Source organism: Lingula anatina, chromosome 1, assembly GCF_051362555.1.
Source record: "Lingula anatina isolate TDL-2025a chromosome 1, LinAna3.0, whole genome shotgun sequence".
Taxonomy (NCBI): domain Eukaryota; kingdom Metazoa; phylum Brachiopoda; class Lingulata; order Lingulida; family Lingulidae; genus Lingula; species Lingula anatina.
The window spans coordinates 20,992,924-21,018,911 of NC_141767.1; the positions used below are offsets into that span (position 1 = coordinate 20,992,924).

At 34.5% G+C, this 25,988-nt stretch overlaps 2 protein-coding genes across 8 annotated transcripts in view; one reads left to right on the forward strand and one right to left on the reverse strand.

Moving 5' to 3' along the window:
• Window positions 1-16,611, forward strand: part of LOC106168751 (protein mono-ADP-ribosyltransferase PARP15-like) — a 43,346-nt gene extending 26,735 nt beyond the window's left edge. For 2 of the 4 annotated variants that reach the window (XM_087002554.1, XM_087002555.1), the window contains exons 2-10: window positions 52-264; window positions 3,890-3,960; window positions 6,928-8,269; window positions 10,504-11,030; window positions 11,216-11,433; window positions 11,932-12,029; window positions 12,353-12,540; window positions 13,975-14,167; window positions 14,459-16,611. In XM_087002554.1, coding sequence (XP_086858680.1) covers window positions 60-264; window positions 3,890-3,960; window positions 6,928-8,269; window positions 10,504-11,030; window positions 11,216-11,433; window positions 11,932-12,029; window positions 12,353-12,540; window positions 13,975-14,167; window positions 14,459-14,724 — 3,108 coding nt within the window. In that variant the 5' untranslated portion in view covers window positions 52-59 and the 3' untranslated portion in view covers window positions 14,725-16,611. The remainder of the gene's footprint in view (window positions 1-51; window positions 265-3,889; window positions 3,961-6,927; window positions 8,270-10,503; window positions 11,031-11,215; window positions 11,434-11,931; window positions 12,030-12,352; window positions 12,541-13,974; window positions 14,168-14,458) is intronic. The other 2 variants (XM_087002556.1, XM_087002557.1) reach the window with 2 other exon arrangements.
• Window positions 1-24,899, reverse strand: part of LOC106168750 (cytosolic endo-beta-N-acetylglucosaminidase) — a 33,681-nt gene extending 8,782 nt beyond the window's left edge. The window contains exons 1-12 of one of the 4 annotated variants that reach the window (XM_087002560.1): window positions 24,784-24,899; window positions 22,957-23,125; window positions 22,557-22,705; window positions 22,131-22,195; window positions 21,481-21,629; window positions 20,982-21,153; window positions 20,446-20,549; window positions 20,032-20,143; window positions 19,522-19,709; window positions 18,775-19,080; window positions 18,346-18,472; window positions 15,812-17,705 (exon numbers count right to left, since the gene is read on the reverse strand). In XM_087002560.1, the coding sequence (XP_086858686.1) occupies window positions 17,286-17,705; window positions 18,346-18,472; window positions 18,775-19,080; window positions 19,522-19,709; window positions 20,032-20,143; window positions 20,446-20,549; window positions 20,982-21,153; window positions 21,481-21,629; window positions 22,131-22,195; window positions 22,557-22,705; window positions 22,957-23,125; window positions 24,784-24,847 (2,025 nt within the window). In that variant the 5' untranslated portion in view covers window positions 24,848-24,899 and the 3' untranslated portion in view covers window positions 15,812-17,285. Of the gene's footprint in view, window positions 1-15,811; window positions 17,706-18,345; window positions 18,473-18,774; window positions 19,081-19,521; window positions 19,710-20,031; window positions 20,144-20,445; window positions 20,550-20,981; window positions 21,154-21,480; window positions 21,630-22,040; window positions 22,196-22,556; window positions 22,706-22,956; window positions 23,126-24,727 lie in introns of those variants that run through there. The other 3 variants (XM_087002558.1, XM_087002559.1, XM_087002561.1) reach the window with 3 other exon arrangements.
• Between the last annotated feature and the right edge of the window lie 1,089 nt (window positions 24,900-25,988).

Genomic DNA, 25,988 nt, shown 5'->3' on the forward strand with positions numbered 1-25,988 from the left:
GTTTGCATGCCTAGGCTTAATTAAAACAAATTGCGTTGTTATGTATTTTAGGAGAAAGAATGGAGCCTGTGGATTCTAGAAATCAAGTACGTCACAAAAGCAACAAGTCCATTCTGGTGTTGGGTCTACCAAAGACCATTACAGTGCAAAAGATAAAAATACACTTCCAGAAAAAGGGAAATGGTGGAGGTGATGTTACCTCAGTTATTTACCCATTCAACAAGATAGCAAACACTGCTATTGTGACATTTGGCAAGGATGAAGGTATTTAGCATTTAAAATTGGATAAATAATGTCTCATTAAATAAGGGGGAACATAATATCTGTTTGATAGGGGCGGATGCAGAGATATTTTCTGACAAACTTTCAAATTACCTTTTTGATCCATTTTTGACCCTTTTCCAATTAATAGAAAAAGTTGGATGCCCATCAGTGTAAACTTGAAAAATTCTGACTGCCTCCGAAAAACCCATTAGATTACCTCTGCCTTCCCCTGTTTGAATAAAAGCTGCAGTAGTTTTGAAATATTTCGGGTACGTTTATTTAATTTTAAGAAATTTATTATAAGCAAGACATTTTTTCCTGTTTTCTTCTTTGCATGGTCTCCAGGTCATCTGTATGCCCCAGTACCATTATTCCCGTTCACTAATTTTCCCCCAATCTGTAAATGGAATAAATTTTGTATTGGTCTGGTAAGTGAAAAAACTAAAAATTGACCCTAGGATATGCTGTATAATATTCAGTCTCTGAAATTTGCTATACTATAGTATTGGCTGACATCCATCCCCCCCCCCTTGAATAATTAAAAAATTAATAATGCAGGCTGACCCTGAAATAAAGTTTGTATTTTTGTTAGATTTTATTTGTTGAAAAAACAAAAAACTAGAATAAATTTTATTTATTGGTCCTGTTTATAGAGAGTCCCCTCTCATTAACAAATTATCAATGTCTAGCCATAGGTCTTATTGTTCTTTTATTTATTCTATATGCTATCCCTTCTGAATCAGACCTGTCAACACTCCTAATCTTGTAGGGAGTCTCCCTATTTTGGGAAATATCTCCTGATTTTTCGATTCAGACCAAAAAATCCTGATCTATCTATTATCACACATGGCAACATGAAGGGACTTCATTGACAAAAGTGGACCATCACATAATTATTTTCTTAGTTTCATTGATTGAGGGTACCCTAGGTTCTAGATTTCAGTTTTGCCAGTTCGAGACTTGTGGCTTCCAAATATGGAGCTCCAGGCGAACACAGCTGTGACATACGAGACTTGTGACTTCCAAATATGGAAGCGCCCAAGGCAAAATTTTGCCAAACACACCCCTTGCCTGATGCTAGTTTCTAGAGTCAGTTTTTATGTACAGACACAGATGTGTCTGTACATATTGCCATCACCTGCGTCTGTCGTCGCCGTCGTCGCCGATGGTGATGCCGATGCCGATGCCGATGCCGATGCCGTGCACTTTCCTTGTAAACACGATAAGTGGAACACAGTTTTATTTTTTGCTTTTATATTTACAGAGCTGATGAATATTCATAAAATGCAGGTCAAGTTCGAAAATCAGCATGATCGGGCCATTATAGTAGAAGTTATGCTGTTTTTTTCACTTTTCAGCATATATACAACCCTGTAAACACATTTTAAGGAAAACCGTTAGGCCTGTTGTCATGAAACTCACAGGAGTAATCAATCTTACTAAAACGCAGGACAAGTTTGAAAATTGGCATGATTGGGCCACTATTTTAGTAGTTATGCTGATTTTTTCATTTTTCAGCATATATGCAACACTGTAAACACAATATAAGAAAAACAGATAGGCCAATTGTCATTAAACTCACAGGAGTGGTCAATCTTACTAAAACGCAGGTTGAGTTCGAAAATCAGCATAATCAGGCCATTATTTTAGAAGTTATGCTGTTTTTTCACATTTCCTGAGATTCAATTCTTAGGCATGTTAACAGTCTCATTATTGAACTAATAAGATACGTAAAAGTGTTTGTTTGACATTTCCTGCATCTTTACAACATTGTTAGTTGATTATGTAAAAATTATGGTAAACTTGTTATCGTGTTTTGCGTAATAAAGTGTCAAAAATGGAAATAAACTCATATCATTGCAGTTTGTCAGATTCAATCATTCACTATATTCAGAATCTCAGAATGGAAGAAATTGGACATTTAACACTGCTCTATTGATATTTTTCCCATCTCATCAATTTTCTTAGTTGATCATATAAAAATGGCAGTAAACTGTTAATTTTGTTTTATGTTAAAAATTGTTAAAAATGGGGAAAAAACATTTCAGAACAGTGCTGTCTTGTTTACATTTTGGCATTTTCAAGTTTTGACTTTGAAGTTCCATGGGCCTGAAGACCTTTGCTAATCATATTTTCTGAATATCCATAATACTAATATTTTATTAATAAAAATTGATGGTCATTATGCTGTTAAACATTATGTAATATTGCATCAAAATTTGAAAAAAACATATTTTGGGCACTGCTCCCATGATGACCATTTCAGAAAAACCATGTCACTTACTGTTCTCAAACTTACAGTAAAGAAACCTGGGACTAAAATACAGCTTCAGTAGGCAATGCAATCTGTTTGGTAATTCTTACTGCCAGTTAAACAGTTTTTTTGTGAAACTTTTTTCACATATTGGCATTTTCAAGGTGTGACTTTGAAGTTCCACGGGCTTGAATACCCATGCTAGTCACATTTTCTGAAAATACATGATACGTATATTTTATTATTAAAAATTGACGGTCATTATGCTGTTAACCATTATGTAATATTGCATCAGAATAGAAGAAAACACAATTTTGGGTGCTGCTGCCATGATGACCATTATGGGAAAACCATGTTACTTATGATTACCAAACTTTCAAAAAAGATATACAGGACTAAAATGCAGCCTGAGTTGGAAAAACAGTCTAATTGGCTTCTTTTTCTGGAAGTTATACATTTTCAAAGTGCGAACTTGAACTCCCATGGGCCTGAAGCCTTATGCTTGTTACACATTTTACTTACATTGGTATTACCTGTTGAGCATAATTAAAATTTGATGTTGAATTTGCAGTTTAACATGTACTTTTGCATCAGAATTGACAGTAGCCTATTTTGTGCATAGTTATTTCCTGCTTTTTGTCTGTACATTTGACAGCTTTGCTGCCTTGTTCTGATATGGGTTTTATGAAATCAAGATCGAACTGGCAAAACTGAAATCTAGAACCTAGGGTACCCTCAATCAATGAAACTATAAGAAAACAATCACACGTCACATCTCTGTCCCACCTGGAGCTGCCTTTCCTGCCTTGCATTGATGTTATCTGATGTTATCTCGCAGCGATATTAGATGCCTTTAACAGATTTTTGCAAAATTTATTGTGCACTACTTCTATGTCTTTTTGCCTGGATGCATGCCCCAGATTTCCGTGCCATTATTTACAATTGGAAGAATTTTTTTATCAAACAATGTAAGCCACACACTAACATCAATGTCTCCATAACTAAACATATGTGTTTCCTTATAATAAATATTGCTTTTGATGCTTGATCAGCCAAATACTTTTGTGTTTTTGTCCAAACACCTTTTATTGTTGATGTTACAAGCAAGCATAATCTACATAATCACAGAAGAGCAATTGACTGTCTTGATTGTTGTCCCGGGGATTTTGTGGGACATGTTAAGGGGCAGTGCCTGAGTAATTAGATAAACAATTAATGGTCATGTAATCATCCTTGAGATTTCATTACAGGGTCACTTTGCTGAAAATTACCAGCACTTAAACCAGAGGTATATCTGTGAATTAATATCTAGTGAAAAATCAATCTGTGGCAATGTTAGAGGGTAATTTGTATCATTCTTTGTTTTTTTAGTTATGGACACCATTTTCAAGTATGCACATACTATCTGTGAGACCCCTGTTCAGATTCATCATTTTCCACAGGTATTTAATTACTCAGTAGAATTTTGTGAAACTTATTTTTATGGATGGTCAGATTAAAGGGATAACAACTCTTCGTATAATATCCATATTTTACAATAAATGCATTGTAAACAACTTATAGAAATATAATAATTTTCTGCCCCATTGACATACAGCATAGAATGCTAGCAGAAAATTTCGTTCAAATATCATTTTAAACAATGCCGTTTGGTAATTCTCTTAGTTATACTACTTGAAACTGTATGCTGGCATTTGGTTGGCTTTTGTTGCACAAAATTGACTTCATATGCATCTTTAAGAGAATATATATAAAAAAAAAAGAAAAAAAAAAAAACAGGGACTAACTTTGAATGTTGGAATGGATTTACTAACTATTGGTTAGTATGGGAAAATATTGTCCTTTACCCCAGGAAAATCCATTGCTTGGCCAAAATGAACAGTTGTTATCCCTTAAAGTACTAGTTGCTACACAAGTTATCCACTGCATGTGATATATGTGATATACAAGAGCATAATTATTGAGGCATAGCTGAGATATAGTTATACTTGTCTGTCACATACAGTAGAGGATGAGTAGTAGTGCATGTAACTGACTTTCCACACCTGGATTAAGAAGATGATTGCACTTGTATTTCACTTGAAATGCACTGAAGACTATAAAAATATAGTCGAGCCAGAGCCTCTTCTAAGAAAAATAAAAGTGCAATCCTTTTGTCAAAAGTGCATGTCAAGGAATAAGATACAATATTTCTGTTGTAAAATTTGATCTGCATAAAAATGTAGTTTTAAGATACCACACAGTGAACATTTCTAGTGTGAATATATTTTTCCTTGGTACATTGTATTTTGTAAGGTTAAGTAAATACATGTATAAATAATGATGCACAGTTGCCAGTAATTTTATGGAAATGTGAAGACTTGAGAATTATTACATAAGTAATTTACCCTATTTCCATACAGATAGCCTGTGCAAATGTCCCAGTGGACTGCTACATCCACCAGATTTTTTATGTACAGACACAGATGTGTCTGTACATATTGCCATCACCTGTGTCTGTCGTCGCCGATGCCTATGCCGTCGCCGGCGCCGTGCATTTTCCTTGTAAACACGATAAGTGGAGGGCAGTTTTACTTTTTGGCTTTATATTTACAGAGCTGATGAATATTCATAAAACACAGGTCAAGTTTGAAAATCAGCATGATCGGGCCATTATTGTAGAAGTTATGCTGTTTTTTCACTTTTCAGCATATATGCAACCCTGTAAACACATTTTAAGGAAAACCGTTAGGCCTGTTGTCATGAAACTCACAGGAGTAATCAATCTTACTAAAATGCAGGTCAAGTTTGAAAATCGGCATGATTGGGCCACTATTTTAGTAGTTATGCTGTTTTTTCATTTTTCAGCATATATGCAACACTGTAAACACAATATAAGAAAAACAGATAGGCCAATTGTCATCATTAAACTCACAGGAGTGGTCAGTCTTACTAAAACACAGGTTGAGTTCGAAAATCAGCATAATCGGGGCATTATTTTAGAAGTTATGCTGTTTTTTCACATTTCCTCAGATTCAACTCTTAGGCATGTTAACAGTCTCATTATTGAACTAATAAGACATTTAAAAGTGTTTGGTTGACATTTCCTACATCTTTACAACATTGTTAGTTGATTATGTAAAAATGATGGTAAACTTGTTATCATGTATTGTGTAATAAAGTGTCAAAAATGGAAATAAACTCATATCATTGCAGTTTGTCAGATTCAATCATTCACTATATTCAGATTCTCAGAATGAAGGAAATTGGACATTTAACACTATTCTATTGATATTTTTCCCATCTCATCAGTTTTCTTAGTTGATCATATAAAAATTGCAGTAAACTGTTTATTTTGTTTCATGTGAAAAAAGTGTTAAAAATGGAAATAAACCCATGTCAGAACAGTGCTGTCTTGTTTCACATTTCCCCAGATTCAATTCTTAGGCATGTAAACAGTCGCATTATTTAACTAATTAGACATGTAAAAGAATCTCAGAATGGAGGAAATTGGACATTTAACACTGTTGTATTGATATTTTTCCCATGTCATCAATTTTCTTAGTTGATTGTATAAAAATGGCAGTAACCTGTTAATTTTGTTTTATGTTAAAAAATTGTTAAAAATGGAAAAAAAAAGATTTCAGAACAGTGCTGTCTTGTTTACATTTTGGCATTTTTAAGTTGTGACTTTGAAGTTCCATGGGCCTGAAGACCTTTGCTAGTCACATTTTCTGAATATCCATGATACTAATATTAAATTGATGGTCATTATGCTGTTAAACATTATGTAATATTGCATCAAAATTTGAAAAAAACGTATTTTGGGCACTGCTGCCATGAGGACCATTATGGGAAAAGCATGTTACTTATGATTGCCTAACTTTCAAAAAAGAAATACAGGACTAAAATGCAGCCTGAGTTGGAAAAGCAGTCTAATTGGCTTCTTTTTCTGGAAGTTATACATTTTCAAAGTGTGAACTTGTTACACATTTTACTTACATTGGTATTACCTGTTGAGCATAATTAAAATTTGATGTTGAATTTGCAGTTTAACATAATGTACTTTTGCATCAGAATTGACAGTAGCCTATTTTGTGCATAGTTATTTCCTGTTTTTTGTCTGTACATTTGACAGCTTTGCTGCCTTGTTATAATAATTTTTATAACGTACAAAATTATAATGTGTATATAATAAAGTTTTATGTTGAAATAAAAAACAGTTTGAAATAATTTTGTACTGGGATTGCTAGAAAAATTATATTACATTAAAAAATCCTTTCAGTTATTTCTATCTGTCACATCCCAAAGCTTATCATTTCATTATATGATCTGTCTCTTGACCATTATACATCACTGAAAATTATGAAGATGGTAAGGTGAAATAAAAATTTATAGTAGTAGGTATTATTATACTTGTGCACTTTCAGGTATTTTGTGAAGTGCAAGCTGTAGTTGACCCACCCATTGCTGCCCAACTATTTGATGAAACCCAAACAACCTTAAACAATTTAGAGCAAGAATGTTGTGTTATGGTAATAAATGAGGCAGGGAGTATAAGATTGAAAGGGAATTGGCATCAAGTGCAAAATGGCAAAGAATATCTGTTGATAAAATATATTGAGAGTCTGCAGCAAAAGGCTTCTCCCAATGAAGAAGAAAGCTCAGAAGTTCACACCCCTTTGCATGGAAAGAAAAGAAAATCAGTTGATATTGAATCCCAACCAAGCACAGTGTTACAGAACCAAGGGCATCATCTAGAGCAAAACTCAAATGTTCACCAACAACAGCATCAATATCCTAACTGGAAGGACAAGGCTCAACCTGAGAAAGACGAGACGCAGTCTGTTGATGGAAATGTTAATGGTGGAACTTACTTTTTTGAAACAATGCGAGGTCTTAATGAAGAGACCCATGCATATGTGATGTGGAAACACCAGAATAAACTCTCTTTGACTGATGGAGATATAGACATTAGAGGGAAACTTACTGAAGATGGTGAATACCAAGTCCTAGTAGGTGCAAGAAGTCAGACACACTTGGACAAGGCCCTTGATGCATATGTTGAATGTTATCAAAAGACATATGGCTCTGTTAAAACTGAGAAAATTCAAGCTCCCCAAACCACTACAAAAGAGCAGTGTGAAGGTATCCTTCAGGAGTTGATGGAGAGTTCTCCGGATGCACTCATTAGCTATGACCCTGATAAGCATGGTTTCACCATTACTGCACCTTTACAAAAAATAGATGGTCTGAAAAACAAAATAGAGATGCAATGTTTTTCTGTGAACGGGAGTCAAGTGCAAAAGAGAAATCTCAGGAAGTTGGCCAAAGCCCCATCTTTTCCTCCAAATTCTGAAAATTTTATAACGAAGAAAGGACTGATGATACGCATTTACCAAGGTGACATTACAACCAGCAATGTAACAGCCATTGTTAATGCTACCAATGAAAGACTTCAGCATGGGGGAAGAGTGGCAAGGGCCATCAAGGATGCTGCTGGGAAAGACTTCGACCACCAGTGTCGAGAAGCATTGAAGGAAAAGGGTTCATTTGGGGTTACAGATGTGTTGCACACATCCACTGGGGGAGAGGGATCCCGATTGAAGTGCAGATATGTCTTGCATGCAGTAGGTCCTCAATGGCAGGACTATGTGGAGAAAGAAAGATGCGCTATTGAACTGCGTTGGACATTTTTCAATTGCCTTAAGTATGCAGGGGACCCAGATACAATTGGTGCAGAATCTGTGGCCATTCCAGCAATAAGTTCAGGTGAGAATTAAATGTGTTACTACTGGTATTTAGCAAGGTCTGAATTTTTTTTTTAATTCCAAAGTTTGTTGCAGGGCCCAAGGATTCATTGTCACTTGAGAGTAGCAGGAGGTAAATTTATCTGAAACAGCTCTCCCAGTTAAGGCAGTAAATGACTATTAAAAAGATGGTTATTATTAGGATGGTTGGCACTTTTTGGGCATTTCCCTTTATATATGTATGTTTCCAAAACTTTGTTCCACTTTCTATTACTCCATCCTGTTCCATACACCTGCATTGGTGTTTTTGTACCTGCCTTATACCATTTTTTAACCCCATAGCGCCGGGAACCGTACATATGCGGTTCATTTTAAAAAGTCCTCAGTGCCGGGAACTGCATATACGCGGTTTCTGTGTTTACATGCTTGTACTGTCCCCTGTCGTTTGTAACAATTCATGCTTCTATCACAAGACTAACTTAATGTTAGTTTTTTGTTTACTACCGGCTTTTGAAAGATGTGTAGAGAGAATTAGATAATCAAAAAGCGATTTATTTCAACCAATGTTGAGGCGCTAAGAAGTCAAAATGGTGGCGAGAGGTCAGCAGAAGTTATGGGTTGAGAAATGTTCTAGATTTGTTAGAAAATTCAGACTTCGGGGAAGAATCCTTGATAGATTTTGATACTCCGATAACTTCAAAGATGATGTACATTTGGCTAGTATGAGTTAATTGTCAGAGAGCAGATTCGGATGTGGGGCTTGATTTATGAAAAACTCTGATGATACTAACAGCAGTAACCAAGCAGACATCAACAGTAATTGGAAGGGCTATATTGCTGATAAAATGACTGTAACCGTTCTGTGGTAAGTCAGGCTAAATGTTGCCTTGCGTGCTGCAACCACATGTCTTTTCCTGCTTGTGTGTAAATACAGATGTAATATGTTTACTAGTGCGCTGCATCAACATGTCTTTTCCTGCTTGTGTCTAAGTACAAATGACATAGATCTATGTTTACTTGTTTGCTGCATCAACATATGTCTTTTCCTGCTTGTGTGTAAATACAGATGTAATATGTTTACTAGTGCGCTGCATCAACATGTCTTTTCCTGCTTATGTCTAAGTACAAATGACATATGTTTACTTGTTTGCTGCATCAACATATGTCTTTTCCTGCTTGTGTGTAAATACAGATGTAATATGTTTACTAGTGCGCTGTATCAACATGTCTTTTCCTGCTTGTGTATTAGTACAAATGCCACGTTTCCTTGTGTTTTTATGATGCAATTTTTATTCACGGAAGTGTAATATTTGCTCATGACAATGTTTGTATTCTTGTATATGATTTGAGTGCAAAACAAAATTTTATGACTATCCTGGTTCAGTTGATTAAAAAAATTAATATTGAAAAATGTATTTTATTTACAATTTATTTGTGATTACAATTTATTTGTAATTATAAAAGTAATTAGGTGGAAGTCTTCTAGTCAGCTAGCCTGCCTGTATATTGTGCAACTCTGATGTGATACAGGTTTTTAGGTACAGTACGCCTCCCAGGAAATTTATTATAACTCAAAAACTAAATAAGATATCTTTATGGAATTTTCTGACATTGTTTCAAACATATTTTGGATGTTTATGAGAAAATTTCAACAAATTATTTGGTAAAGTGAAAAAGAATGTGCATGCTGAAATTAAGGTTTTGTTTTTTAATTCTCTTCGAGAAAAGCAAGGGTGCTTTCCCAGAGATTTAGATCGATCTAAAGATTAAGATTTAGATCGACCTAACTCCCTGGGGGTTTACGCTAAATTGCAGTCAGCCGAGCGGGCACCATAGTTAATTACCCCCTTCCAGCTTTTAGTAGGCGGGACAGACGCTTAAGCCGGTCAAGCTGACAGTAATCTAGTGAGACTCCCCACAGGGATAGATCGATCTAAAAATCTATGGCAATGGGGTGCAAGTCTCATATTTAAACTCCTGCTATTTCTACCTGAGTCAACAAATGTAAATAAAACTGATATGATTTTAAAGCTTACATTCTTGGCTTTTTAAAAATGTACAGTTCTTAGGTGTTTTCTAGACAAGTGAATACATTATCATTGATTAAATGAGGCCACCTGTAAAATTGAGTGCATCCGGGTAGATGGCTCAGGACCAAGGGCACTTTCTAGGTCAGATGCTGTCAGGCTCTATGGGGTTATATATAATGTCATACATATACTTTTCATATGGAAATAATTTTGTCACAAATTACAGGGATTTTTGGAGCTCCCAAGGGGACAGTGGCACAGGCACTGCTTGAAGCTGTTTTGGATTTTGATAGAGAACTCAAGCAGCACAGCACTCTTCAAGAAATCCACCTGGTTAACATTGCTCCTGACATAACTCATTTGATCACAAAGAAATTTGTCAAGATTGGTGCCCCAGACTGGAAGGGCAACGGATATCTAGCAGCTAACATAGCCAGTAAAACCATACCTGGAGGTCAAGATCATGAAAGTTTTGAGGGAACAAATGTAGATGCTTGCGCCATTTGTATGGATGCAATGGTCAACCCAAAGCGCCTTGAGAAATGTGGCCATGTCTTTTGCACCAGCTGCATTGACAAGGCATTTAAGCTGAGTAAACCTGTCTGCCCAACCTGTGGAGCCATTTATGGAGTGATAAAGGGTAACCAGCCACCTGGGAACATGACTTACAGAACTTTTCGTTCTAGCCTGCCAGGACATGAAGGCTATGGCACAATAGAGATAACTTATTCTTTTAGGGTAGGAATACAGGGGGTAAATACTCATTTTTTCTTTTTTTTTTTCATTTTTTTTTCAGAAATTTATTAAATTGACAAATAATAGTGCTAGAATTATATACTAGTGAATATGTCATTAAAATATGTAATACTTCTTGCATTAGAAAATATAATATTTTGGTCCAATGAACTTTTGCCTAAAAGATACATGTATTGTTTTAGGAAGATCACCCTCATCCAGGCACTTTATATAGAGGTACCACACATGTGGCTTACCTGCCAGATTCAACAGAAGGGAGGAAGGTACTAAGACTGCTGCGCAAGGCATTTGATAACAAAGTGGTGTTTACCATTGGAAGGTCCACTACCACTGGCAAAGAAGGGCAGATAATATGGAATGATATCCACCATAAGACTAGCCAGTATGGCGGACCTACAAAGTATGATTTAAGATTACATGACATTTTCCATACTTGACACAATTTGCCCCGATTTCTAGAATGTAAGAGAAATCACCCAATCATGTTATCCCAAAATGTTATCAGCAATGCTACGAGGAGCATTCTTAAGCTTACACAGGGTTCATGATTAAGATCAGGTCAAATGTTTGGACGTTCATGTTGTACAGTAGTATATGTTCTAAAACATAAACAGTAAATTTTCACTCATAATATTTTACATGTACAATATAAGCTTATATGTGAAATACTTATAACTACTTGCTAACAGTAATTTATTGCCACAAAAGATTATATAATATAGTATATTTCCTTTCATATCTATCATATTTGCTTTTATTTTTAAAACCTGCTGTGGTTAATTTACTTTGTAAGTGATACTGATCAGGACTCAGGAGTTGGCTTATATGTATTCTAGTTTGATACATGTACATGCATATATTTTGATAAATATCTGATATATATCTCAATCATCTATAGATTTGGGTATCCAGACCCCGGGTACCTTCAGAGAGTTCAGGAAGAACTTAAGGCCAAGGGAATTGAGGAAGAGCAAGATGAAGTTCAGCAACCACCAGGTATGCTAAAATGTACTATGTACACCTCATTGTGATCTCACATACTCATACATGTTCATATCCGATTCATTATAAATATGTGCAGTCTTATGGCATATATCAACCATTGAAGATGGTTGTCAAGTAGAGAAGTAAGCCATACCTTTGTCAGTCATTGTGAGAACAAAATCCAAATGGGCATTTAGTAGCTGATATTGTGACTAACACAAGATATATGTAAGGTTGTGTGGTATCATTAACTTCATTAATAGTTAATTGTTATTTCCTCTTCTAACTTTTATGTATGATGCAAAAGTTCACACACACATAATTTTTTTTGTTAGTTGACCACCAGCAAAACAAACATGAGAAACCCAGCCAGCCCTCAAACACTTTTGACCTTCCTTCTCACTGGAGTCCAATACCTCCAGGCAAAGTTGTGGATATCATTGAGTTAAAGCCTAAGGATCCAGATTTCAAGAGAGTAGCAGGAAGTATTTCATTGGGAAATTTCAAGTTGAGCAATATGAAGGTAGGGAAAAGGGTAATAAATAGATGCATGCATCATGACCTATCTTTAAAAATGTTATTGGAATTATGCTTAGTGGTAAATTTACAGGTGAAAAGTAAAATGAGCAAAATCTCTGCATCAAAAGAAAGTACTATTTATATATATATATTTCTTTTTTAGAATATATTTCATGATGTCTATATTTAAGATATTAATAATTATCAAATAACATCAGTAAAATGGATCATGCAAGCATCCCCTATTTGACAAATGGTGTTGTTGAATTTTGCCAGAAAAAATTATAATCAAATTTCTTATTAAAAAGAAAATGCTTGACCGTTTGCAATCTTTTGATTAGATGGACACTGTGAAGTTAACTCATATAATTTGCTTCAGATGAAGAATAGCCAATAAACTAGGTACACCTTAACCTGGCCAAAACTTGGGATCACTCTAAATAATGTGGTAACTTTTTTCAAAATCTTTGTTCAGGAAATGTCACAGGGGAGGCCGCGAGTCAGTACAATGGCAGATTCACCTAGGAAGGTTTTCAATTATGATCAGTGATTCTCCTACGACAGTTGTTGATCCTTCAGTTTGTTTTCCTTTGCTAGTAAAAATGCCAAATGGATGATAATTTTAATAATGTCAGCTTTTTCAAAAAGGAATTTACAGTCTTTTATTAAAGAAATCCAAATCTGTAGTTCATTAAAATTTAAAATGTTCAGCTTGTCAAAAATTGTATTTTGTAATGCCGTACATCTATTCAGATGAGTATATCAAAGAAAATATTGATTTTGAACTTTACTGTTCACAAAAGTTGGTCAAGTCATTACCAGGAGATTCCAATAAATTCCAATTAATTCTGCGGAATGACACTGAAAACCATGGGCTTTACTAAAAATGTTATATTATCCATATTTTTCATCATAATGGCTTGAATTTTCAATGTTAATAGAAAAAATATAAATGCAAGTTTACTCTAAAAATGTTCTTGAAAAACAACATTTAGTTGTCATACCACACTCAAAATGTGTATTTTACCAACCAATGACTCCCTATGAAAAAGCCATCTAATATTTGTTATTTGGGTTATAAGGGTTTGTGTTAGGGTTAGGGTTAAGGGTGCGGTTAAGGTTAGGCACAGCATAAAAAATGATAGAATCCCTAAATCAAATTACTGAAATTGTCAAATCAAACAAGATAAACAAATAAAAGCTTTATGAAGTTTTGTGTGTGTGTGTGTGTGTGGGGGGGGGGGGGGGGGGGGGGGGGAGTCAAAATTTCATGGGGAGAATCAGGTTTTCATAATGAAATTTTGACATTGAGATTTTCATGTTACACAGGTACACCTGTGCTATCCAGGCAGTATGGGGAGGGCCTAAAACAAACACCTTTTTTAAATCTATAAAATAGATTATTTTTGCTAAGTTATTTTTAACTTCCATTATACAGATTTACCGCATACAAAACTCGGAATTGTTCCAAAGATTCATGGCTAAGAAAAAGAGTATGAGAGAAAATTGCTCCCAGGGCAGCATAATAGAAAGTGAATTGTGGTATGGGACGACAGAACATACATGTAAAATGGACTCTATCAGCAAATATGGTGTTTGTCCTTATTACAACTCTCACATGGGACATCTTGGTAATTAATAAAGTCTGGATCTATCAATATTCTATCAATCTTTTATAAAGAATATTATCATTTCTCCAGTGTATTTATTAATTTTTTATAAAATTCATCTTCCAAAGGATAGTATTAAAATTTAAAACTAATACTAGTCATGTTACGGAAGGGTATAGTACTGACTACCCATTGTGCATTTGTATTATGGGTCCATGCAGCAACAAACTGTCAACAGCAACATAGTGAATTTTCACAACTAAAAACTAAATCTACACTAGTATTTTCCTTTGAATTTTTTATTTATTTCAGGAAATGGTGTTTATTTCTCAGTCAGTGCAGAGAAATGCAGTCAAGTATGTCGGGCTTCATATCCTTCAGGCAAGAAGCACATGATAAAATGCCGTGTGCTGACAGGAGAGTACATGAAAGGTAGTGCTTGGATGAGGTCTCCACCAGTGAGGCCAGGTTCAGCAGAGACATTCGATTCAGTTGTTGATAGTGTTTCAAATCCATCAGTGTTTGTGATCTTCTCTGCTGTCCAAATATATCCAGAATACTGGATAACATTAACCTAAGTTTTGATATGCTGACAGTGATGAAATAAGACAAATTTTCATTTGATTATATTTACAGACTGAAAGTTGTTAAGAAATGAGACAATTGTTTTTCAATTTTCAGCTAGTGATGGTACTAAGTTAAAAAGTTGATTTTCTTCCCCCTTATCCTATCCACAACTACAAATTTTGGATATATCATTGAGAAACAAGTTAGTTTTGTTTGGTTTAATTTTGTTTACTATTAAGAAGCTTTTAAGCTGATCGTTCAAGTCATATAAATTTGTGTACTCTCACACCAGGCTAGGATAAAATGGTGTCTAAGGAGGCTCATCTATTTTAATGCGAATCGAAACCTGGGACAGATAAATTGTTTTATTTGACAAAGTTGACAAACTGGACAAGTGAGAAAAGTTGTCAGGGGGTTGATAGGAACATGCTGTAGAGTTTAAAGTTATGACAGCAACTATCGTATAAAGATGAAGCTTATAAGAACATTGTTTGTGTAAGTCTGTTTAAAACAAGTGTGGACAAAAATGTTAGATGTTCCAGTTCAGAACATTTACATACATTTGTCATTTTTGACATTGCATTCTCGTGAAGACTGCAGGAAGTCACCAAAATTGCATAAGTGATAGTTTATAGACTGGAGTATTTGGAAAAATAGGTAATTTTTCCCAGTATGGACAAAATAACCAGACTAACTGAATATATATATATATATATATATATATATATATATATATAGATGGATATCTGACTTATAGTACGTATTATAACATGTTAAAAGGGGTTATTGGTGATGCATAAACACTTATATAGCAAAGAAATGGAATTTTCACTTAAATTTTGCCAATTGTTAATTCCTGTACCTGTACCTAAAATAAATTTCTTGAGAAAATTAACATCAATTGGTACATTTTCAAAATCTATTCAAGATCTTTTTTTTTTTTTTCAATCCATCAATATTAAGATTTATTCTGTAATTTATAAGATACACAGATGTGCACATATTTTACCATAAAATTCAGTTAACTTACTGTAAATAACATTCTCCTAGTGTGTAAGAAGGGTTAATTCAGGTATCATATTAATGATTCAATAATAATTTTAATGATAACCTTGCTTTATTCAAATGCCATCCAGCAGGATGCTTTTTTCAGATCCCGTTTATATACAAGGACATACATTTAAATATCTTGGTGGGTTTTGTTCATATGCAAGTGTATTATTGTGCCATATATTATCTTTTGCCTTTCTCCAATTTGCATGTGTAAGAGACTATGTATTCAAATTCTTTTAAAAAGACATTTTAACTGCAGTGATGTTAACCATATTTTTGCAAAGATTATTATTTTACAATGGAACATTGTTAGATATAAATATTTGTGAATGCCATTTTAAAATTGTTTATTGTCTGAACCTTCTGTTATTCAAAGTACTTTCACTTTTATAGAGTCATGTATTTGATTGTTTACTTCAGCGAAATAGTCAGTGGAGTTATTTTAGATGTTTGTGTATAGATAGAAATTTTATGAAGACTAGAATTGCAAAAGTTTGAACAACTACTCGTCAACCATCAATCAATCAATCACATAAGATATAAAGGATACAATTTTAGTGAGTATTACCAATGAAACCTTGGTCTGAACAAATTTAAGCATAACTGTGTCAATGTTTTGATTTAACCTAAATTTGTTCATCTCAGAGATGGCAACACTATTGATTCTGCTTATTATTAATATAAGTCTCCTTTGGAAGTAGTTTAATCCAAAGATGTTATAGCAAATTAAATGGCCTTGTTGCCAATTTTTCACCTAATTATGCTTGCAACAAGAGTAAAGCAGTAAAACAACTGATACACATAATTACTTAGCATTGAGAATGATGATAAATTTTCTCTGTGCATTTTGTTCTGTGTTTATTTTTACTTTTTTTCCAGTAAAAATGGAGTTCAACTCTAACATACATACAAAATAATTCTAAATTTGGAAATGATCATAAATGTGAAAATAGTTTTTCAGTGAGGGGGGGGGGGGGGGCTGAGCTGTAAAAAAATAAAGTCTAAGAAAGTCTTAAGAAAACCTTGTCCCATGATGACAAATGGATAATATAAAAAGAATTTTTATAAATCAGCAAAAACAGTATATCTTCACACTTAAACCAGGTTGGAAAATTGGAAACTTGTATCTCAACCAGAGGGAAAGCACCCCATTTTGTCAATTTGTGTCACTGTTTTGATTTGACTGTGCCTGTCCACAGTATTTACCACCAAGAACTATTGCAGTGTATTGTGCATATATAAATATAAAAAAAATAATAAAATGGTTTATCACAAATTTTGTGTGTTGTTTGACTCGATACATTTTCATTCTTGAGTACCATGATAATAATTATATTACAAAATATGCCAATTATGAATCTCATGCCATGCTAAAATTTATGAATATTGACTTTTCAATCTTTAATTTCTCTCTACTCTCAACATGAGCAAAAAGCCACCCTTGCAAGCATCTAATCACACACTTCAAACTTTATACCTAATATATATATATAACAAAGCAAGAGCAGTCATGCACCTATTATGCGAGAGATGCGACTTCATGTTTTTCAGGTTCTTGAGCGCTAGTAAGGGGCTGAAAAATGTCACCTTTTCTCATGTGTTGAACAATTAAATAAAATTTATCACAGATTTCATTTGGAATGGGTAGCTGATCAATCATAAATGTTTGACCAGGAGTTTGTCCCAGCAAAAAATAATTTTTCCTTAATGTTGGATATTCTGTGTAAACCAACCACACAAAGCTGTACTCTATGTTCAGGTTCTGGTTATCCCAGTCTAACTTAACAGTCAGTAGCTGACTATCGTCTGGAATGGACTTCAACTTCTTTGGTTCACTCAGGTTCTGACTCTGGTTTGAATGGAATGGTTGGAGAGAGATGTTTTTGGTATGTAACAAGGTTGTGCTTTCTATCTCATCAAGATCTTTCTGCTGTAATATCTGAAAATGGGACAAACAACAATTGTCAAATTTTTAAAAAGACAGCTGAGAAATTAACGTACATGATTCAATTAATTTACTTAAGCTATGTTTCTGGCCTACTGGTAAAATTTTTTAAAAAAGTATTTTTTTGCTAAGAAAAGAGAAAAAATCCTTACATTGCTATAGATATATTTAATAATACCCAATACCAATATTTCTACTACTTTGAGACAGAACACTAGAGCACAGCAGTGTTAAAAACACTAATTTAACTGAAATTGTGTTTTGCAAACTTAATACAATACATGTATATGAATTATATGAATTTTAAAATGGAGAAAAATTTGAGATTGATAACCATGTCTGACAAACACCACCAAAAAATATTTCACCATTGCTTAAAAGAAAACCTTCAAATTCAATTCCTGAAAGGAGATTTTTAGAAATCTGCTATAGCAGTGCATTTTAAACATTTTGAAAAATTACTCAACATGTTTACAATAGTTAGCATTTTGAAAGGCTGAATAAGGTGAACTTGGGCATAGAGGAATAGTACTGACACTTGCAGTAAAACCAGATACACTGACTGTTTCACACTAGCAATTCGTTCACTGTGGCTCAATAGATCATAACCATGTAAAATGATAACAACAGTTACCTGTATCTGTCCCAGAAAGATGCCTGCTTCTGTTGGTAGTGTAGAGGATTGTTTTGCACACATCCCAAGAGATATTTCTGTTATAACTCCACCACTAAACAGCTCTGACTCTTCAAGTTTGAAAACCCTAAAATTCAGTATATTTAAAGATCATGCACTGAACTCTTATATTTATAATTTCATGCTACATGACTCTGAGTGAGTAAATGTTGAGACTTGAAATCTTTTGCTGCTCTTCTAATCTGCAGAGATTTTATGGCAAAAAGTGCTTCTTTACTATAGCAACAATATAGTAAAAATAATGTGACTTTTCAGAATAGGGTTTCCTTCTTAACTTTTCAATATTATCACTACTATTTTCCAATTCTTTAACTGGAGAAGTTTAAAAATTATAACCAAGACAAAATTTTACAAATATTCCACCCTCACCTTGTCTCCCATCCACACTGGTTCTGTGACTGAGCCATTCTGTGCCAATTTGGTATTTCTTCCCCCTGCAGACATTCTTTATTGACCATGTCAGTCATCTCACTAGTATTTCCAACACTTTGGTCTCCTTCTCCTAGTGATATATTCACTGATTCCTCCTTCTTATTCCCAAAGTTAACATGCTTTGTTTTACCATCCTTCACCACTGTCAACTTGAGGAATGCATTGGGGGACATACCTGGGATAGCCTTCACTGTATATGTTATCACCAGACTGCTTTCAATAGCAACTTCTGCAGCAAATAATCTGCAAGAGAAAACTGTAATCAGAATTTTTAAAAATAATTATTCAGCTATTGTCTTAATAAGTAATATATATTAATATGTAATAAAGTGAATGAAAAGTACTTTACAACTTTTAAGTCCACAAATGACCATTTCCAGGCATGTAGATATTATCATCAACCAAGAATAAATTCCGATGGAAACATGTCCAAGATCAAATCTATCAAGAATTCTCAAAAAAACCAGCAAAGCGACCCATTGAAATAAGTTTGGAATTTTAAAAAGTATGTGCAACTAAAGTACAATGAGGTTAACCTTACTTAAAAGAAATAAAAGCAAAAAATAACATACAAAAAGGTTATGAAATTCTTAATCTTTTCATTCCACATTTTCTGTGTCATTCTTGCCCAGTTTCAGGACCTACTTCCACACTGAATTACAAGTTAACAGTTAACACACACACCTGAAGATAATGTTTGACCCATCTGCAGGCAGCATGCCAGTGAGCTTGAGGCAAGACCCTCCATTGTAGGCAGCCTCTGTACAGAGGCTCATGTGCTGTTGTTTCCGTTCTTGAGTAAACTGATCATTGGTGAATGTGGGCTGGGGACGCTGTAGACTGAGGTTATGCCACGGAGTGGGGGATATTTTCTAAATGACAAAAGTCACATGACATTTATAAGAATTTCAACATAAATCAACTTTAAAACAATGGATAAACAAATAGCATAAAATGTGTTAGGATATATTAACATAATTAATAGCCTAAAAAACTCTTTGTTTAAAAAATATACAATGTCATATCATCTTTAGAACGAGGACAAACAAAGATTTACAAAAAATTAGTCTACTTACAGTTCACTAACACTTCACTCCCAAGTAGAATGTTTTTATGAGTTAAGAAATCCAGCTTAAACCCTAAATAAGATAAAGCAGACACACACATGCCTAAATGAAATATTATACTACATACCTGTCCCCACTGAAAGAAACTGTTTCCAAAACCGTGGCAGAATGAGGTAGCAAACGGTAAGTCTCTAACAACAGGATGGATGGCGCAATGTTCATGAAGGAAACTCCAGAACCTAAAGGATAAAAATTTTGTTATATCAAGTTCTTAAACTGAAGAAGAATTCCTCAGCACTTATGCACTGGAAATCCTTGTATTTTTTCAGTATGCAGTCCACTTGTTAATTCTATTTGAAAGTCAGCATCAGTCAAAAATGGCTAAAATCATAAATGTTTTGCTAGTGCTTGTCAATGAATGGAAATAGCTACAGTGGGCAAATTGAATATAATATAGTTGAAGATGGCTTGCAAGCTAGACATTTTCTATCAATATAGTGGATGGATCAGTTTACAAATACAAAAATGACAAAATACTAACTTATTGTCGTTTTCTGTAAACTCCTCCTTGCCCAGTTTCTCATAGACCCAACCCTGAGCAAATATGGCAACAGACAGACCCTGTCTCCTGGCCACAGTGACAGCCTTGAAAAGAGGAAAGGAAACGAAAATTCAGTATACTGAAAAGAAATAAGAGTAACTGCTTATTAAAAGTTATATGGAAACAAGAAAACACAATTCATTGTTGTAACTTACAATCGAAATTTCAGTTACACATTAATATTCAAATGATGCAAATAAATTTTATTTTTATGTCTGAGGTCTTCTAGTGTTTGTGAGATCCCTGTGTTTTAAACTTTAATAAATTTATTATTGATTCTATGCCAAGAAAGAAAAAAATGAGAGACAGAGAAAGAGAGAGAACATAGGACTATCTATAGATTTTTTTATCTCAATAATATAAGAAAAATAAAAATACACTAAAAGTCCAGTACATGCATTTCTCCCCTTTAAATTGATAACTACCACAGTATTGTGATGATTAGTCTCAGTAAATTAACCATCATCTTAAAATACCTCTTTGGTATTGAAACCTCCTCCTCCAAAACAATTCCTGCCAAACACATCCACACCAACATACACATCATGAGGCCTCTGCTTGGCAACAGCTCTGGCAAAAGAATTACTGAGCTTCTCTTCTGTCCAAGTATAGTTGAGAAATATCCCATCACAAACATCAAAAAAAGCACTGAAATGCAAGACATTACAGTTACCTTGCATACATTAATAAAGCTGCACTATAAAAGACCGAACTTGAATTTAATAAAAAAAATTCATTGATGTTCATGATTTTCAACAGTAATTGACAGCAAAAACCACAATATCCATAGACTTATCCCATGGTTAATTTTTTCCTCAGGGCCTTTTTATACATAACAATTCTTAAACTATGAACAAAAAGCAACACTTTAAAGTTTAAAAAAATCAAAATAAATTTAAAACTCCAAATATATATCTAATGTCCATAATTTCTGCACCAAGAAATATAAAAAAATCACAAGGAAAAAAATCCTACCTGTTGTTCTCATTGAGCTCATCTTGCCACTTGAGCTTTCCACTAGTGATAACACTATCATACCAAATAACCTGTGAGTGTGGATTGACATCATGCATGGCTTTGGTAAGCTGTCGAACAAACTCAATCAGGTGGCCCACCTCATCTTTCTAGAAATTAAGCAACTTGTATGATCACTCTGCACCTTCTACTTTTGACCAACTAATCACTCAAGAAACTTTTAGTGTGGATCAAAATGACATGTCGCAGATGAAAATCTGTTTATGGTAAAACTAGTCTAATACAACTGCTAAAAATAGACCTAAGCTGGCAAGTAATCAACTTTGTGTTTTATGTCAGACTCTAAATCTACTTGTCACTTGCCTTGAACTGGCACATTTCTATTTAAACTAGTTCTAATGGTGTAGAACTTTATACAAGTACCTCATAAATAAAAAGGTGGTAAAAATAGGTCTTTGCTATTTTGAAACACCAGCTTTATTTATCCAGGTGTATATTTCATCTCAATAACCTAACATTTCATATTCCCATTCAAAGACTAACAATAAATTTGAGCAAACCTTAATCTCATTTTCAATATTGACAAGCCAGCCATCAAAGTTGCAAAATGTAGCTATTTCCACCATCCTCTTTACTAAATCCATGTATGCCTTCTCTGAACTAAGGAAGCTCCTACACCTGGAGGCTCCGTCATCCCATTCTGTTATCAAAGTACCTGGATAGAAAAAGAAAACCATATTGTGTAGATGCTGTATCCTTGAAAAAAATTACAGTAAATACTAAGAGTTGATCTCTGAACATAAAGATGAATATTTGCAAGAATTTTTTAGGATAAAAATGCAATTAACAATTACCATGAATGAATATCATTAATTATTAACCGTATTCCTGAAAAATCTTGATGCAATATGCACTAAGCTTCTTTGAGACTCACAGTATAAACTTTTCTCAATTTTTGAAATAGCATGAGTGTTGGATAAATTGATTTTAGAATATTTGGGTAAGGCTCCCCCACCTCCACCTAGAATTGCCTAAACATATCACTGGATTTCCTTTTTTTTACACTCTTTGTGTACCTAGCATTGGCACTCCATGCCTGTGAGCAGCATTGGTCCAGCCTGGTGGAGGGATTGTGATGAAGTAGTGGCTAAAGTAGACAAATGTATCTATGGACTGCCAGTGGAAAAACCTATAGCTATTGCAGTCATCACTGCCTTGAACAAACCTGCATAAACAAAACAAAGAAAAAATCTGTATTGGTTATATATTTTTCTGTCATTAGTTATACACTTGTTCTCACAAGTTGTTTCAGTTAAAGTTTTTTAAGTTAACAGATTGTCAATCCATGACTTTTCTTGCAGCTATTCCCCAATAGAGAAAGGCAACACTAAAGGTAGTAACATTAATCACGTTTATGTACTATGTTATAATTCATAAATTTTAAATGAATAAAACAAAATCATAATGCCAGCACACCTGTCCTGGAGATAGCCTCCAGCCATATCATGGCAGATAAGTGTCCTTGGACGATCTGGACGTGGTTGACCAGTGAATCGGACAGTAGACACATAGTGCTGGTGATCTTCTTTTTGCCATACACTAAGGTCTTCTAATGTCTTGATAGGAAGGCAGACTGGGCCACATTCTGAAATATAAACAACACTGGATAATTTTACAGAAGTGGTCAAAAAGGTAATTTTATGGGGTTACATGGTACAGGTTATACAGTACATGTAGCTGGACCTGGGATATAGATATATTTTTGTCATTTCCTCCTCCTATCTTGCTCTCCATAAGCTAGGAAATCAAGTTCTAATGGTATACTTATGAAAAAAACTTGGAATCAAATATTTTTCCTTATATTGCACATTCAATGAATACCTTCACTTTGCCTATTCATTTCACATTCACATATTTAGCAAATTTATTTAAACTGTATCTACATTGTTATGCTTATTGTTTGGAATATTAGCATTCTGAGAAAGAAAGAATGTACACTTCCAGTGGCAAATTCCAGATAAACACTCCTTCTCAATATATGTTCAATTTAATTTTTTTTTAAAGGTGAGAGTAAGAATTTTCTGTGGAACTTAACGAACCTCAGTATAGCAACTTAAAAAAACAAAAATTATAATTACAAGATTTATACATTCTCACACAAAAAACAGGTTAATTTCAAACCTTGGTTACTGTCGCTCATAGCATCATATCTCACATTCTCCTATTGATCTAGTTCATTTTAATGAAAGTAGAATATCTGCCAGGGCCGTAGCCTGAGCAAAATGCCAGGGGGGGCAGTAAGCAGACACGAGGGGGCGAAGCCCCCGAGGGGGGAGGGGGTGTTCAAAACTGTATGTATAATACTGCATTCTGGTGCATTTTAACTGTTATTTATTGGTCAATCAGAAGTCAGAAATTGTGGGTTCATTTTGCCATAAGTACAGTCATTTTTTCAACACAACACGCCAATTGGCCTGGGGGATAGCTCCCTCAGGGAGGGTGAGCTTTTTGGCATGAACTGAGTTGGCTAAAAACAGTACACCTTTGTAAACAGATTGTTGAATGATTGTATAGTGGCCATGAGTGCCTTTTCTCACAGAATTGATACCAACTTTGCAATTATTTTTTTTTACCTTTGCGATTATTTTTTAACAAAATCCGCAATTTAATTTCCTCCATTATAAGCAAGAGCGAACAGAGTTAAAAGTATAAGACGACACACAGTCAAATGTTTTAGACGACACACGGCAAAACCGCATACTCATAGAAAGTAATATGCAAAACCTTCGTTTCCAGGTATATTGTGAAAAAAATATACTTGAGGTCGAGAACAAAATTTGTCAGTAAAATAAACTTGTATCTCGTTACTCTCATCCCTTTAGTGCAGTCTAATTTTTTGTTGGTATCACGGACTAATAACGTGCGAATATTATAAAAAAAAAAAAGGTTGTCATTTTTAATTTTAAAAATTTCGTTACCAAAGTAGGCTAAAACTTCGTTACTTCGTGCCCATAATAGCAATGCATGAATTTTAAATTTTTCAAAGATTTATTTTTTTAAAAAAGCCATATTTATCACTTTATGCCACTAGAGATTTCGAAAAGGTAGTCTACATGTGGAATTCGCGACTACTCTGTACTGTACTATCTTTTTAAACTCATTTTGACTTCTCATCAAATCGAGAGGTGTAACCCCCCACCCCCTCCCCCTCTGACAACGATGATCATGAACTACGACTGAATCTCACCTGGCTGCACTGGAACGAATTGAGACATCATTCAGTTCTTGTTCCCTTACACTTACTTTCTACCAAACTGTTTCTTGTTTCTATATATTGATTAGAAGCCGGCACCAGTCTCGGTTTCATTCAGATTATAGAGTAACACATGACCTTGACCTTCAGCTACCTTGCAGATTAGGGGAGACTACAATACAATACAATACAATAAATTTTATTTCATGTCGGGTATAAATTGAAAGGAAACATTAGCTTTACAGCTATTCGCCGACTGGGTAAGGACAAAAACATATCTACAATAATGCAATATTACACATGAAGTCTAGTAAGAATAAGAGAAAATCTTTCTACAAAGACCCCGCATTATGGAACGACCCCGGATTATGGAACAAAACCGGAAGTTTGCCCTTTTTACCCAGCATGCAGAGCGTAAAAAATCCCCGTTGCCACGAAAGTTTCAAGCGTCTGCTACAATGTATCAAACGCGCTATGCAGACGCATGTTACGACCTGAAAGTTCGTTGCTCTCAAATTTGATAAAATTAATAATGAACTTACGTTTATTCAAGCAAGTTTTAAAGCCGTTTATCGTCCGCTTTCGTCTGCACGTGTTACTGTCAGTTTCCGATCTCGATTTCTAACCTTTTCATACTGACTACGGGTAGATACATCGATCGCTGTGGACGTAAACACGGTCGTCTTTTACTGCTATAAGTATTGTAGCCTAACTTGTCTCATCCCTTAGCCTATTGTTTGTATTTCTTGTTTTCGGCTTAATGAAACAATTTTAAAACATCCACTTTCAAGAGGTTGAAGTATTCCAAGATCTCATAAAAATGGCTTTGATGTTGGGCATAGCTGTGGGTGCTTTCTGCTCACTGTAAACTGCCGCTAGAGGACGCTACGAGCGCTATTAGACTCAAGCGACTTGTGAAATAAATAAATTTGTTCTCACAAAATAACACTTAATGTTGACTTTTGTATTGACATTATGAGAGAAAAAATCGTTACTGACCTTTTTCATGCTCGATAAATTTCAGCATGTCAAAGAGGAAATTATAGGCCCACTCTTATTCAATATCAGAGGCGGCACGTAGGCCTATAGGGCCTATTTGAGGTGCCAAAGACGATCATTTTAAATCATATTTCAGGTAGGCCTACACAAATGACACATGATTGATCTTTGTTGTGATGAAAAAAAATATTAGACTTATGAATCATTAAGGGCCTACTAGGTTTGCGCCTTTTCTGGGAGTTTTATCTTTAAAACT